Genomic DNA, 14,936 nt, shown 5'->3' with positions numbered 1-14,936 from the left:
CAAAGTCTTTAAATTTGATAAAGGGAAACCATAGGAAGAAAGAACGGCTTATCAAAAAATAAAGGAAGTAGCTCCATGGTACCAGTTTTTATTAATACAAACTTAAGATAAATTTATTTATAAATCTCTATATACCTGCATACTGTATATTTGGGGGGATTTCAGATAGAAGCATAATTACTGTCATTAATACCAAGAAGAGATGAAAGAAATTTCAAGAACGATAATTAAAATATTTTAATCTTTTAAGTGAATAAATTAAAATATTAGTATATCTGTATTGAGGACATTAATTTTTTAAATATGTGTGTATATACATATATATGAATATATGATGTGTTTCAGAAGGTTTCTATGAACTAAATTTTAAATGAACTGGGAGAGCCTTATTTAAAGGTAAAAACCTGATTAAGTGGGACATATCCTCTGATAATAAAAATAAATGCCATAATATTTTCATATTAATGCATGCCTTTTAGTAGAATTTCATTATATGTACAGATGGATTATAAAAACACATAAACGTATGTTTGCCTTGATCTGCTTTAACTTATTCATTCCTTAGGCGCCAAAGCAACATGAATGTAACCAGAGATTATGGATAAAGTGGGTAGACTTAATAAAACTTGACTGAGGGGCCAGAGTACAGAATTTTGGAATTCTCAGTTTTCAGGTGAGTTGTTTGTAAGCACTATGTTAGTTTCTTGTAGAGCACACAAACAGGTCCCTGCCCCTAAGGAGCTTACAGTCTTTGGTAAGACCATATTTCCACAAACAAAACAGAAAATAGTACAATATCAAATGTGGTAGCTGTTAAAAGAAAAAGTGCTTTGGATGGTCAGAAGGGGAGAGATCAATGAGGACTTCAGTATCCTGCCTGTTGTTAACTGTAGAGCCTATCGTGAGAGATTCTGACCTTGTAGACCTCCACCAGAAGTCCAAGATAAAGACTTGATTAATTCCTGGACAATAAAACAACAAATCTTACCAAATGCTGGTAACAGTGTGGTCCACAAGGTTTGTTATCTAGTGCTGTTTCTGTGTTCTTCCGCTTATAAGTGTTGGGTGTTGCATGGAATGCTGTGAAAGAGACAAAACCATAAACTACCCAAATATATATCTTTGGGAATAAAATCAGTTACTTAACCAGTTTTATCAGTGTAGCTTTAGAGCCAGTGAGTGGGGGAAAAAAAAACGTTAATTATCTGCATTACTTAATAAGTATTCTTTATCAGTTTCATCCAGAAGAGGTATTTCTTTTTTTGCTGGCAGGTAAAGTTGATCCATTCTTAAAACCATGACTATAAACATTTAGAGTCCTTGACATCATCCATCATAGGAGCAGTGGGTTATCCACTAAAGGAAATTACCTATTTTTAAGAAGTTTCAATTTACACTTAAAATATCTGAGTTTCTTTAGGAAGGTCAGCAAGTATTATGTTGGGGGATGGGGGGAAGATACAGAGTTGGAAAAGAAAAGCAAGTACTTCAAAATGGAACTTGCCAAATGCATGACAGACTAGATCCAAGTCAGAAACAAATTATAGGAATTCAATTAGACAAGTCTACCACTGAAGGAAGAGATAACTATTACTTATGAACATTAAATACAATGGGTTTTTTCCCCCAGCTCAGATTGCCCAAATAATAGATTTGTATAAAAAGCTGTAACTTTTGAACTTTTGGAAGTGAGGCAACTTCTGAAGTATTGCTGTCCAAAGGCAAGTTCAGGTAGCTCAAAATTACAATTGACCAATAAGAATATCCTTACTAAACAATCTAAATGTTATACTTATTTTAATTTTATTGAGAGATCTGTATGTTTATGAAAACCCATATATCTTTTAGAATAAATTGGTATTAATATTTCACAGCATAGAATAAACCATATACCTTTTCATCCATGAAAAAAGTTCAGAGAAAAAGAAGACAGGTAGCGAAAGAAGGAAAAATGGACAAGTTTTTGACTAAAAAAATAAGAGGTTTACTTGTCTTTTGTGAGCTACCCCTTCCCAGAATGGGGGAAACATATGACAGTTTGGGATTTAATTACAATGTGACATGGTGGTAATTTTTTTATATATGCATGGTGTGTGTGTGTGTGTGTGTGTGTGTGTGTGTGTGTGTGTGTGTCTTACGTACACATACATATGCATATCACATCACTTAGGAAGAGATTATACTTATAATTAGAAGCAATCTGAAACCTGGAGTCTTTATGTACTATAGTAATTTGAAAAATAATGCTTGGAATGTTTTCTATTTGAGAACTACTTTTATATGCTTCCACGGATCCAAATAATTTTAAAATTTATTCTTTGGAAACCTGTTGCTGGCACCTTCAACATTTCCATTATTATTCAGAATTGGAGACCAAGAATTTTTATCTAGATATATAACCCACCATCATATAGTACACTGAGAAACAATATAATATATGGGATGTATCAAGACTTGGAAATAACTGGAGTCCGGTCTAATTTCTGACATACTAGCTGTATATAACCTTGGGCAAGTTACTTAAATTCTGGAAGGTCCCAGCAACTTTCTTAAGAGAGCATGAGCCAATCTTATAGAATTCCTCACAAAGAACACTTTACAAAGATAAAATTATAATTTCCAGCAAAAAGGAAAATAAGTAGGGTTAGGTTTACATTTTTAGGGAAAGTATTCTTCATTTTGCATAAAATTCCTTTATTTTCCTTAAAATTAACAGAACCATTCTTATTAAATTCCCTCTGAGCAGCTGAAACAAGTTGAAATCACAGTTCCTCTGGAAAATATTTTTACTCTATTATTTCAGAAATTTTAAATGATACTAAAAATTGTAAAATCTTAAAAGGCTAAAGCCATTTTCATATATTTTATTCTCAAGCATTCAATCAAATATTAAGAAAGTTTTTAAAAACAATAATTTCAGCTTAAAATGTCATATGGCAAAGGCAATAGTATGATGTGAATTTCCCTTAATGGGAAAGATTATCATGAGAGAAATTAAAACATTTTTAAATACTAGGAAAAGAAAAGAATATCCCACATATTAAAGGACTTTTAACTATGTGGAAGGTGCCCATAAAAGCTAGGTGACTAGTGGCTTAGGTTTTCAGAATTAGCTAACTAAAAAAGGCAGAGATTTTTATCAGTAAGATGAAAGTACAGCTGTTACCTTTGCATTGTTGTGGATGTTATCAAAAATTTGATGACTAACAATGTATAATGTGCTGACCGTTGAAATCCAGAAACAGATGTCATCTAGCACAAACCCAATAAAAAAATCTGCAAATAAGTAAGTCACTAAATATTCTTTAGAGATAGAAGACAAATCATAGAGGAATCATCCAGTCCACAATCAGAATTTACTGATGAACAGACACAGTGAGGATAAAATAGCTAGGTAGAGGATTGGACAGCTAGTTCAGGCCAGAGCCAGGAACCAAATCCTAATATCATAACATCTCTTTTGACTTATTCCTCCTATTATGAAAATAAATTAAGTATATTTTATAACATAACACCACTTAAGACTTAAAATGAAATTATATTAACAATAATAAGGGGGTAAGCAAGGTGGCACAGTAGATGAAGTGCTGGCCCAAAGTCAAGAGGCACTGAGTTCAAATCCAGCATTACCTGTCAGCTGTATATTAACCCTAGGCAAGTACTTAATCGTGTTTGCCTCAGTTTCCTCATCAGTAAAATGAGCTAGGGAAGGAAAAGGCAAACCATTATAAAATTCTAAGTGGTGTCTAAATAAGGACATGCCTAAAACAACTGAACAATAACAGTAAGATAAAATTTTACATCTGGACATTAATTTCACCGGCTCTACACTAACTAAATGGTCAAATTTCAAATTATTGTTACACTATAATTTTAGGTTAAACATGTTATTAGCATCCTACATTTAAGTATTTTGGCATTCATGGTTATAGATCTCAAAGTTGATGCTGCAACACTAAAAGCAAACATATTCCTTATGTTCAACATGTATGTGTTTAACATACTTATTGTTCATTCCATTATGGATGTTCAAGTGATTCATCACAAAATTTCCATAGAGCCAAATGAATCTAATCAGGTCTATGTCCAAATGGATTCGCTTGGGAAGCGATTCAAGGCAAAAAATTACCACATATAACCAAACAGCAACTATACTTTCTTCCACCAAGATAGGTCCTACATAAAACACTATAAAAAATTGTTCAGATTTCTCAGGTTGCACTTTTTTATATTCTTACATATTTGGTTCTTCCAAGTCTGCAGTTCACATCCCACTATCTTCTATCTCTCCCCAACAGTTTCTAAAAAAAGTACACCAAACTAATTGATTTTGTTGATTTTTTTTAGGATAAAAATTTTATTAATTTTTATGATTCCTGTGAATGCAATATTACCAATGATAATCTTGTAGGTCAGATTCTTTGAAAAGGGTTTCAATTACTATGTTTCAAATATCCAATGACCCTAATGGATACTATTTATAAATATAATATCTTTCCAGTTGATGTTTTCCCCTACACTTTATCCTTAAGAGTAGAAAGACATATCTGAATTACAAAAGGCACCACCATTCAAAATGAAATATCAATTATGTTATCTTGACGTATTGTATTCTATTGTCCCATTACTTGTATATTTTGGACCTGGTTATCAGTAATTTAAGAGTGCCTAATTTCACCGCAGTTACTATTTAGAATATTAATTTCATATTTAATTCTTTCCAGATCTCTTAAATGTTATCCAAATTTCTCATAAAGCTTATGATTTAGAAGATTAAAAAGAATAGAAAAATTTGACAGTGACAAAGAGACAAAAAGAAATGGATATATTTGGCCACAGCAACAATAGAGACACAATACCCTCATCCCCACTTCTACCTGCACATAACATTTTTGAAATAAGCCACTAAACAAAGACGATGACTTTTTGTGGAAGTTCCCAATGGCTCAGTAGGCTTGTTAATGACCTTTGTTGTAAACACTGTAGTGGATGGCCATAACAGCAGTAAGGCCCATCACTCTCAAGCACCTTTTATAAGCAGCTAACTAGAACCACAAATGGTATTAAAATAGAATTCTAGGGGCAGCTAGGTGGCTCAGTGGATAAAGCACCGGCCCTGGAGTCAGGAGTACCTGGTTTCAAATCCAGTCTCAGACATTTAATAATTACCTAGCTGTGTGGCCTTGGGCAAGCCACTTAACCCCGTTTGCCTTGCAAAAAAACTAAAAAAAAAATAGAATTCTACTAATTTTCATCAAAATTCCTTGAATACCCTCTAACTCTACCTTTTTCTTTTTTTTTTTGGTTTTTGCAAGGCAAGCGGGGTTAAGTGGCTTGCCCAAGGCCACACAGCTAGGTAATTATTAAGTGTCTGAGACCGGATTTGAACCCAGGTACTCCTGACTCCAGGGCCGGTGCTTTATCCACTGCGCCACCTAGCTGCCCCTCTACCTCTTTAATATACAAAAGCTTTATTCTATTAATGGATTCATTTACAAAAATTAAATATATAGGATACACTATTATAAAAGCAAATTGTAGTAAATAAAATAAAAGGTACAGTAGATAGAGCACCAGTCCTAGATTAAGGAGGAGAGCTGAGCTCAAATTGGCATCAGATACTTGATAGTTCCAAGGTTGTGAATCTGAATCACTTTGCAAGGGTCTTGGCACTCCTGATTGTCATATCCAAACTAATTTTTTGGAGACAATCTTAGCTAATATTATTATTCAATCAATTCTTCTACTTCACAAGTTTTATTAATTTCTCGGGCTACAGTTTTCTCATGATTAAAATGAAAAGCTGGACCAGATTGCCTGAGGTCCCTTCCAATTCTAGAGTTATGTATCACTTTACTTTCTCTGCTAGGATTGTATTTGAATACAACATAAAATGTTATAATAAAAGTGAACCTATTAAATATGTTGATGCTTTATGTTCGAAATGTTTTTCTAAAATGAAGACTATATAACTGATAGCTGTTATAAAGGCAATGAAAAATTATAAGAATTCTGAAATGCTTTGGAGATCTCAAATATAACTGGTTAATAAATTGTTTACAAAAGTAAAGACTGACAGATTGCTTTCCGTGGGGGGTGGGGGGAGGGAAATAAGATGAGGGGGAATTGTAAAACTCAAATAATATCTTTAATAAAAATAAATTTAAAAAAAAGAAATGCAAAACTTTTTTAGATATGAGAGTGACATTTTGAATTTATTATATATTAAAAAGAAAAAATAAATCATGCATTATACAAAAAATAAGTTTACAGCTGCATTATTTTATTGCATAATCATTAGTTTAGATCCAGATCTACTCAACAAAGTTTTCATATTTTTCTCTGTCTGAACCTAATAGAAATAGAATGCTATTGTTTTAGTGTACTAAACTATACCAGGTATGAACAATCTAAAAAGTTCTCCAACTAAAAGCAAGTTAGAAGGGAAAAAAAAAGTTTAAATTTAAAGGGAAAGGGTGAATGACAAAGGAGAAATGAAAACCAGGAACAAGCACATCTAATACAATGACTATGAAAAAAGAAATGGGGGGGGGGGGGGACCTGCAGACATTAAGAATTCAAGAAGCATAGAAATTTTGGAATCCTATAGTATAGCAAAAGGTCAAAATACTTTCCACAGGACTCAGTAACCCCCTAACATCCTCTCAAAAAGTACAATAAATTATGTCCACCTTGATGACATAAAAAAATCTGTAGCATTCAGGAATATTCTATTTTGTAATACAAGTAACCATATTTTGGCAAGATAAACACAAAAATAATTAACAATTTGGTTACTTGAAATTATCCAATTATCTGGAAACTTACAAGAAATTACAAATGTAGGTTAGGTTACTTAATCCCAAGTAGACCCTCACTGCTGCACAGCTGCTTTAATTACCCCTAAGTCTAATCATTTCCCAGTTGTTATTCCAAATCTCTTACTTTCTCAAACTCTCTCCTTCACAGCAAAGAGTATGCCTCCTACTTTATGTGAAAAGTGAGGTGATTCATTTCAATTTCCCTTTTCCTCATTACAGACATCATAAAATCCCTTCTCTTTATTGTCCTATTCTTTCCTTAAAACTAATAGAGGTAGGCAGCCCATCCCTCCATGATAGTCCTCTTAAGAGATCTGCTCTCTTTCCTTCTTTTCTCAATACAAGGAACTCATATTTATTTAGCCAGTCCTAATCTAGCTACTAAAGAAATCCTCATTATCAACTGACTGCTGTACATCTCCTGGATTTTAATAAGCATTTCAAATTCAAAACCATCCCAACTCGAAATTTATTTTATTTGAGACTATCACCATTTTTCCAGTGATTCAGATTCACAACCTTGGAACAGTCTTGCCTCTTCACTCTTGTACATCATCACCTCTACCATATGTTGCAAGTATGGTCAATTCTACCTCTCCAATGGATTCCTCCTTACTGACTCACAAAGACCTTGTCCTCCTCTCCCTTGGACATCTGAAGTAGCTATTTAAACATTGTTCCTGCTTTCAATTTCTCTCTGCAGGGCTCCCTCCATCCAAATAGCAAATCGATATTTCTAAAATGTAGCTTCTGACCTTAACCCTTTCTTATTCAAAAATCTTCAGTGATTCCCTATTTCTCTAGAATAAAATACAATAGCCTTACCTTTGCATTTTACAGTCTCTCAGTTTGCTCCTATCTCTTTTCTAGTTTTGTTTCACCCGACTACTTTACACATGCTTGCTTTTACACTACTCTAGATTTGCTAGTTTCCCCATAAATGAATGATCTTCCATCTCCTACCTCCGTGCTTTTGCACCAGGGACTATTGAAATCTGATATGCATGCCATCCTCCCTGTTTAGTTCTACTTCTTAAAATCCCTAGCTTCCTTCAGAGACCAGTAACTACATGTAGCTTTCTTGAATTTTTAGTGCTTCCTTCTTAAAAATAAAATAGTTAAATGTATTTACTAATGTGTGTATATATTTCAATACAAAATAAGAACCTTAAAGATATGGACTATTTCATTTCTGCCTCTGTAGCCCCAGCATGTTCTTTTTTCTGCCAAGGGCCATTTGAATGTTTATAACATCATTCATGGACTATATTCAGTCAAACATTTAATTTATTCAACCCTAAAAAGCTCCTAGATTTATTTAATTTCAAGTCCTGCCTGTGGTTACCCTGGTAGCACCAGACCAAATGCTTTTGTGAGCCCACAGGCCGGACATTTCCCTCCCCTAACGTAAAAGAAGCACTTGATAAAAATTATGTTGAATTTAATTATCCAGTAATGTCAAATAAATAAGGCATTACTATATGTGTGGATCTACATTTTACTAAGGATATCTAAGATTTTTTTAGGATGACAATATTAATAAAAATTATTTGGAAAAACGAATGCATCCAAACAACCTCTTTTACAGAATTTCTCATTCAACATAACATTTCTCATGGAAATCAGAAAAGTGGTAGGAACAAAAACTACCAGACTGGGACAAAGAGTAATACCACTTTACATTTATAAAGACCTCCCATACCCCTGGCATGCAAGTAATTTTAAAATAGTGTTTTTTAAAATGAGTTTCTCACTGTATTCCAAGTAGAAGATGTAAGTACAAAAACATTAACATAGTATAAAAGCCAATGAAAAACCAGGCCACATCAAATTAAGAATACATTTCAAATGATAAATTAGATCAAATGATAAATTATGATTTACTGTGAAAATTGACAGCAATTTTTTCTAAATGCAATTATATGTAATTTTTTCCAATATACATTAAATGTAAAGTTCATAATCAAAAAAAGTAAACCAAAACGTACAATAATTGAACTTACGATGTAAGAAACAGTCATATTTAAAGCAGCGCCTGCAGAAGAGCGTATGAAATGAATGCAGGCTTTGCTCCCTTTGAACAGATTTAGCATTTGGTCCATCTATGTTTGGTGTGCATTCAGGAGGAAGGGCTCCTGGAAGTTGCTGCTCTGTTAGTTCTTTATATCTAAAAGCAGTAATAAAAAAATTAGTAAGGAGAACAAGGAATATTTTTGAATTTAGCTAAGTTCTTAAAAACATCTGAATAGACAAAACAATCATTGTAATTGTCCTTTTTTATTTATCTTTTATTTATCTTCTTTTTTATTTATCTTTTATTTATCTTCTCTCTCATACCACACACACACACACACACCACACACACACTCACACACACGTGTGTGTGTGTGTGAAGGCAGCAAAAAAAAACTATCAGTTCACATGAGTGAAACAGAACCAGGAAAACAACATACAAAATAAATTACTACAATAATGTAAACAGGAAGAAAAAATTAACCTGAATATAAGTAATTATCAAGACTGGCCCGGGGGCAGCTAGGTGGCATAGTGGATGAAGCACCAGCCCTGGAGTCAGGAGTACCTGGGTTCAAATCCGGTCTCATACACTTAATAATTACCTAGCTGTGTGGCCTTGGGCAAGCCACTTAACCCCTAAGAGAAAAAAAAAGACTGGCCCAGGTACATACAGTAACTGTAACTAAACTATTTGTAGGCAGGGGATATATCTGTAAATGAATAATAAAACAGGTATCAATTTTTTAAAGTGAAATAAAAATAGCACTGGTATCCAACTCTCTCTCCACTCAGTCTACCACCTTAGAGGTCAGCTGTCATCACTTCTCCCCTAGATTATTGCACAGCCACTAACTGATTTTGCTTCAAGTCTTCCCATTCCAGTTTATTTCCCACACTGCTACAAAATTATTTTCCCTTAAGGTACACCTGACCATGTCACTCTCCTATTGAAAAAACCACAGTGGTTTGGAGAAACCTAAAGTAGCTCTAGAACCAAATATAAACTTCTCTTAACTTTGTAAAGCCCTTCACAACCTTGCTCCAGTCTTACCGAACATTCACATCACAGAAACTGGCCCACTGGCTTTCCCTAGATTTGCACATCACACTGCAGTTCCCAATTCTTTGCACTAGCCTCCCCCACTACTTACTGCACACCACAGAGAGTCCTTCTACTCAATCTTCCACATACCACTTCTGCTTCAACTGCTATTAAGTTTTCACTCTCTTAATCTATCTGGTATTTAATTACTTCATAGCTAAGTTTATTCTGTGCACACACACACACACACACACACACACACACTCTATTCTTTACATGGCATACACTAAAATCCTTTGATACTTGAGATAATGATGCAGTAAGTCGATTTCTTTGAAGATTAGACAATGCATCTGCTACCTGTTCTGTTAGACAATTTGTCCAAAGTTCATCCTACAGGTCAGCATGGAACCTGCAGGACAGGCCATGGAGTCCTGCCAATCTGATTTTTCAAATCTTAGGAAAACAGTCAGGCAGTACTACAGTACAGTGAAGACAACACTACTTGGGAGTCAAAAGCCCTGGATTATAAAATTCCACCTCTGATGCTTCCTGTGCAACTTTGAGCAGATAACTTCTCTGAGCTTCCTTATCTGGAAAAATGAAGATTGTATTGGATATCTTCTAACATCCCTATCAACTTGTAAATTTATGGACCGTTGATCCTGTCAGAAGGGATAAGAGTCTTGATTTTGACAGTCAAGTTAGATTCTTTTAAAATATGTCAAGAATGATAAAAGGAGCAATTATTTTAACTCTTATCTATTTAAAATTAGTTTCACCAAAGATGGAAAAGTGATCATGTTCATCATTAAATCAGGGAATATACTGCTATACCACTATAAAGAATTGAAAAATAGCTTGTATGTTACCATAACAGCCCACTCTGAGATTTTTGAGGGGGAGAGACCAAGTCTAAGCAAAACTATGTTAGAAGAGTGTGTAAAGTAGTCCAGGTGCTTTAGTTTATCCAAGTCTATCTGTACCCAGGCTGTATTTGGGTTGTTCTGCCCCAAAATGAGTGATGTGTGATTTAGGAAGAGGATGCACAGAAAGTTCAGGCAAAAAAAAAAAAAATCTAGTTTTCTCTCTTGGAAAGAGGCAGGCCAATATAATTAACGTGCTGCCTGATGTCCTCCAGCTTCATCTAAGATTCATTCACTCACCAAGTACTACTATATTCATGGATCACAATCACTAAGTATTACAAGAAATAAAAGAAGCCAGAGTACCTAGAAGCCAGAGTACCTCCTCTGACATGGATCAGTCTAATCAGTAGATGTCATACATGAAATGATAAGAAAAGGTAAAGAGTATCATTATTTAGCTCAGAGAAGGGAGAGTTCATGTTAATGATGAAGATAAGGGCAGACTTTATAAAGGAATCAATATTTTAGCTGAGTTTTGAGGAAATACAGGTATTGATATGTATATAATAGGTAGGCTCTTCTAAGTGAAAGCCAAGTATAATAAACAAGCTGAAAGGGAAAAGCAGATGCTGAGGTAAGCAAATGATGTCAGTTACACAGTAAAAAAATAAATAAGGTTGTAAAGGCAGATTAAGGTTAAATTAGAGAAAGCTTTAAACATCAAACAAAGGTGAGAACATATGAAGGAAGCCAAATTAAGAACTGTTGCAATCAAAATAGTAAGGACCTGATCTAGGGTAGGCACAATGACAGAAAGGTACTTTTGGGGTATATTGTGAGTATAAAACAAAACAGACAACTAATTAAATGTTAGAATAAAATGAATTTGGGCAAAAAAAAAGAGGGAAGACTAAAAGATAATCTTACAAAGCTTTAAGCCTAACTGGCAAGACAGAACTTGCATGACATATGAAAAGGAAAGTAAAGAGAACAGGTCTTGGGGAGAAAACATTGCCTTGGGGTGGCTAGGTGTCACAGTGGATAGAGCACAGGCCCTGGAGTCAGGAGACCCTGAGTTCAAATCTAGCCTCAGACACTTAATAATTACCTAGCTGTGTGGCCCTTAGGCAACCCACTTTACCCCATTTGCCTTGCAAAAATATAAAAAAAGAAAACATTGCCTTGTATGAAGTGTTTTATTGGGTTTGAGATATGTGATTCATCCCCAAATAACGGGAATGAGTCACTATTAAAAGAGCCTTTAAGATTACTGATATAATGATGAACAAGAAAGTCTTCTGGTACTAGATTTTTGGATATGAGAAAACTGAAAGCTCAAGATGCAAAGAAGTTTAGTATATCCAAGAACAGAAACCTCTAAGCAACTACTAGCCTTATTGCCTTATGGGATCTATTGTTATGGAGATAAGACTCCCTGCAAAGTCCTTGATTCCCTTTAAAAGGCATTAGAATCAATTTAATCTTCTCTAATTTCTTTGTAATAGACAAATGTCTTCTATTATTAGTCAAGGAGAAGACAAGGTTATACATCATGGATTAGTACCTAAATCCCCAATAAAAGCCAACAGTTCACCATTATAACTATATACAGGTGATGTATCTATTCCAGGGATAGAGGAAGTGAGAAATAAACTAGGTCATCAAAAAGTTGAAATCAGTCCTAAGTCTGACAGTAGAACTGCCCAGCAGAAAGAAATGCAACAATGTCAAGGACCTGTCATTTTGAAGGTTTGGGAATGCATGAGGAACTTCTTTTAGATCCTAAAAATCTCTACCTTGTCTTTCAGACTTGTCTGAGGCTAGGAAAGGATCTTGTCCAGAGCTAGACAGATATTAAGTATCAGAGGCAGCATTTGAATCCAGGTCCTCCACACACCGGGAACAGCACATTCTAACCACAGTACCCCACTATCTCATAAACTAAGGCTTTTGGAAAGGAGGGGGAAATGTAGGGCTGCAAAGTTCCAGATGCCCTAAGATGTGGAGAAGGTATTTATCACAGTTCCATTCCTAGCTGCTAGTCCAGTAGACTGAAAGAGAGTTAGATTGAAGGAGAGAAAAAAAAAAAGAACTTTTCTCTCTGTTACCCCACTAGACCTCCCTAATTTCAACTCAGTTAAGGCTGAAAATCTTAAAAACACAATAAGGAAAATCAGACTGGCTCAAAATGGAAAACCTAATAAATAACCTAAATAACCAGCCCACTCAGGGCAATAATAAAAGTCTGTTTTATATTCCCATTTAACCTAAAAATCAAACAGGATCAAGTCCTTGCATGGACCCAGACCCAGATGTATATTTATATTGTAAAACCCAAGCTGAGGCTGCAAAGCAGCCCTGTCACTGTCATTTCCAGGAGTCAAGAGGAAAGAAACAAACATGAATGCAGCACCCACTGTATACCAAAAACTGTGCTAGGTTTCATAAACAAGAAATTATTTGATAAAAGGGGCAAGTTATATTTTAGGGCAAGAGGCAACATTTTAAAGAAAATGCTTACTTCTCCTTTAGTTCTTCTGCTGTTCCCTTATCAGGAAACATTGAGGAAATGGCTTCAAAAATCTTGTCAGAAGGAAATTTCCGAGGTGGGTGGCTTTCTTTATCTAAACAGAAATGAAAGAAGAATAAATTTATTTTAATTAAAATTTTAATTAAATTAAATTTTAATTAAAATAAAAAATTTAAGATTTCTGGAACTTCTAAAATAATTTACTTAATTTTTTTCCTCACTTAAATTAAATTCTTCAAATCAAAAGGTAGACAAAAAAAAATCAGTCATTAGGAGAAAAATTACTTTCAATTCTAGAAAAATAGCCAGTTTTCTATAATAAACTTAAAATAAATGTAATGCAATACTGAATAAAGAAGTAAAAAGAAATCATATTTAAAGATTATTTGTCTACCAGGTATATTTGAAGAAGCATGAATTCTGAGTTTATCCTTAGCCAACTAGCAAAAAACAACTATAATTTTAGTGAGACCAAAGAAGCAGATTGTTAAGTGTTTATTGCTTTAAAAATGTAATAAACTTACCATCTCTATTATCTTCTAAATCTTTTTGTTTTTCATCTCTCTCATCAGGATAATCCCCATCATCATCATCTTCATCATCACTATACTGACCAAGAGCATTCACCAACTCCACAAAAATCTCATCATTTATAAACCCGCATTCTGAAAATAATCATTGAAACATCAGGGGAAAAAATGACAACCTGTCCTATTTATTTTGAAATCAAACAATAAGCTAGACTTAGGTCCTGAAGTTATGTAGCCTCTTGATATTAACTCTAAGTTATAGCACTCCTACAATATCTGGGACCAGTCACCTATCACAACAGATTCTAAAGGTAAATTTTCTCTTTGCCTCCTACCACTTATAGAGTTTTCAGGAGAACTTACATTCAACTAATATCCTAATGGTGACTTTAACATAAATATTACCTTCGCCCAAAGTTAAAGTTACATTTCTAACAAGAACCTTTTGGAGACATAATAACATAATAACAATAATTTCTTCTTTCTAAAACAATCCACTCTCCCTCCCCTCCACTTTTTTTAAACTTGGATATATAGATAACCTTATTTTCCTTCACAGAAAATTCAAGAGACATGAAGAATTCATAGGAGCTCATAAAATTTTATGAAAATCCATAGAAAAAAATGGAAAAAATACAAATAACAAAAATATATTTCTAAAGAAAGACAGCACCCTCATAACAAATAGCTAACCCATTTCTCATACTGGTGAATTTCTCCTGGACCCTCCATTTTATGGAAGGGTTCAGGTCATCTAACCTTCATTCTATGCTAGGCTCTGCTCCAGATTTCTGGAACTTCTAAAGCATGGTACCAAGTACTTTTTTCATCATCCCCCTATCTTCCCACCTTTTTGCTCCCTTTTATTTATATGGTTTAAGAAACATAAGCTCTTTGTCTTTATTTTTCTTATCATGGTGCCAGGCCACAGTGCCAGTAAGCATTTATAATAAGCATGCTTCCAAATATTCACAAATCTATGTGGATTTCAAGCACTGCAGTAGAGAGCATAAAAAAGATAATATGGGGCAATAGATACACCCTACAGTCTTTAACCAGTGACTTGGGTAACACTGACTCAACTACCATTTGAACCATAGACCCCAAATATAAGTACCATTTCTTATC

The 14,936-nt window shown here is 34.2% G+C and overlaps 1 protein-coding gene across 9 annotated transcripts in view; it reads right to left on the bottom strand.

The window, feature by feature from the left end:
* The window catches only part of EZH2 (enhancer of zeste 2 polycomb repressive complex 2 subunit), a 119,260-nt gene that overhangs the window by 8,314 nt on the left and 96,010 nt on the right, over positions 1-14,936 (bottom strand). For 5 of the 9 annotated variants that reach the window (XM_074193462.1, XM_074193465.1, XM_074193468.1 and 2 more), the window contains 4 exons: positions 13,803-13,943; positions 13,270-13,372; positions 8,810-8,988; positions 989-1,080 (listed from right to left, as the gene is read on the bottom strand). In XM_074193462.1, the coding sequence (XP_074049563.1) occupies positions 989-1,080; positions 8,810-8,988; positions 13,270-13,372; positions 13,803-13,943 (515 nt within the window). The remainder of the gene's footprint in view (positions 1-988; positions 1,081-8,809; positions 8,989-13,269; positions 13,373-13,802; positions 13,944-14,936) is intronic. The other 4 variants (XM_074193464.1, XM_074193466.1, XM_074193469.1 and 1 more) reach the window with 1 other exon arrangement.

This window comes from Macrotis lagotis, chromosome 7, assembly GCF_037893015.1.
Source record: "Macrotis lagotis isolate mMagLag1 chromosome 7, bilby.v1.9.chrom.fasta, whole genome shotgun sequence".
Taxonomy (NCBI): domain Eukaryota; kingdom Metazoa; phylum Chordata; class Mammalia; order Peramelemorphia; family Peramelidae; genus Macrotis; species Macrotis lagotis.
Note: the sequence above shows the minus strand (reverse complement) of the source record. Positions and strands in the feature narration are given on the sequence as shown.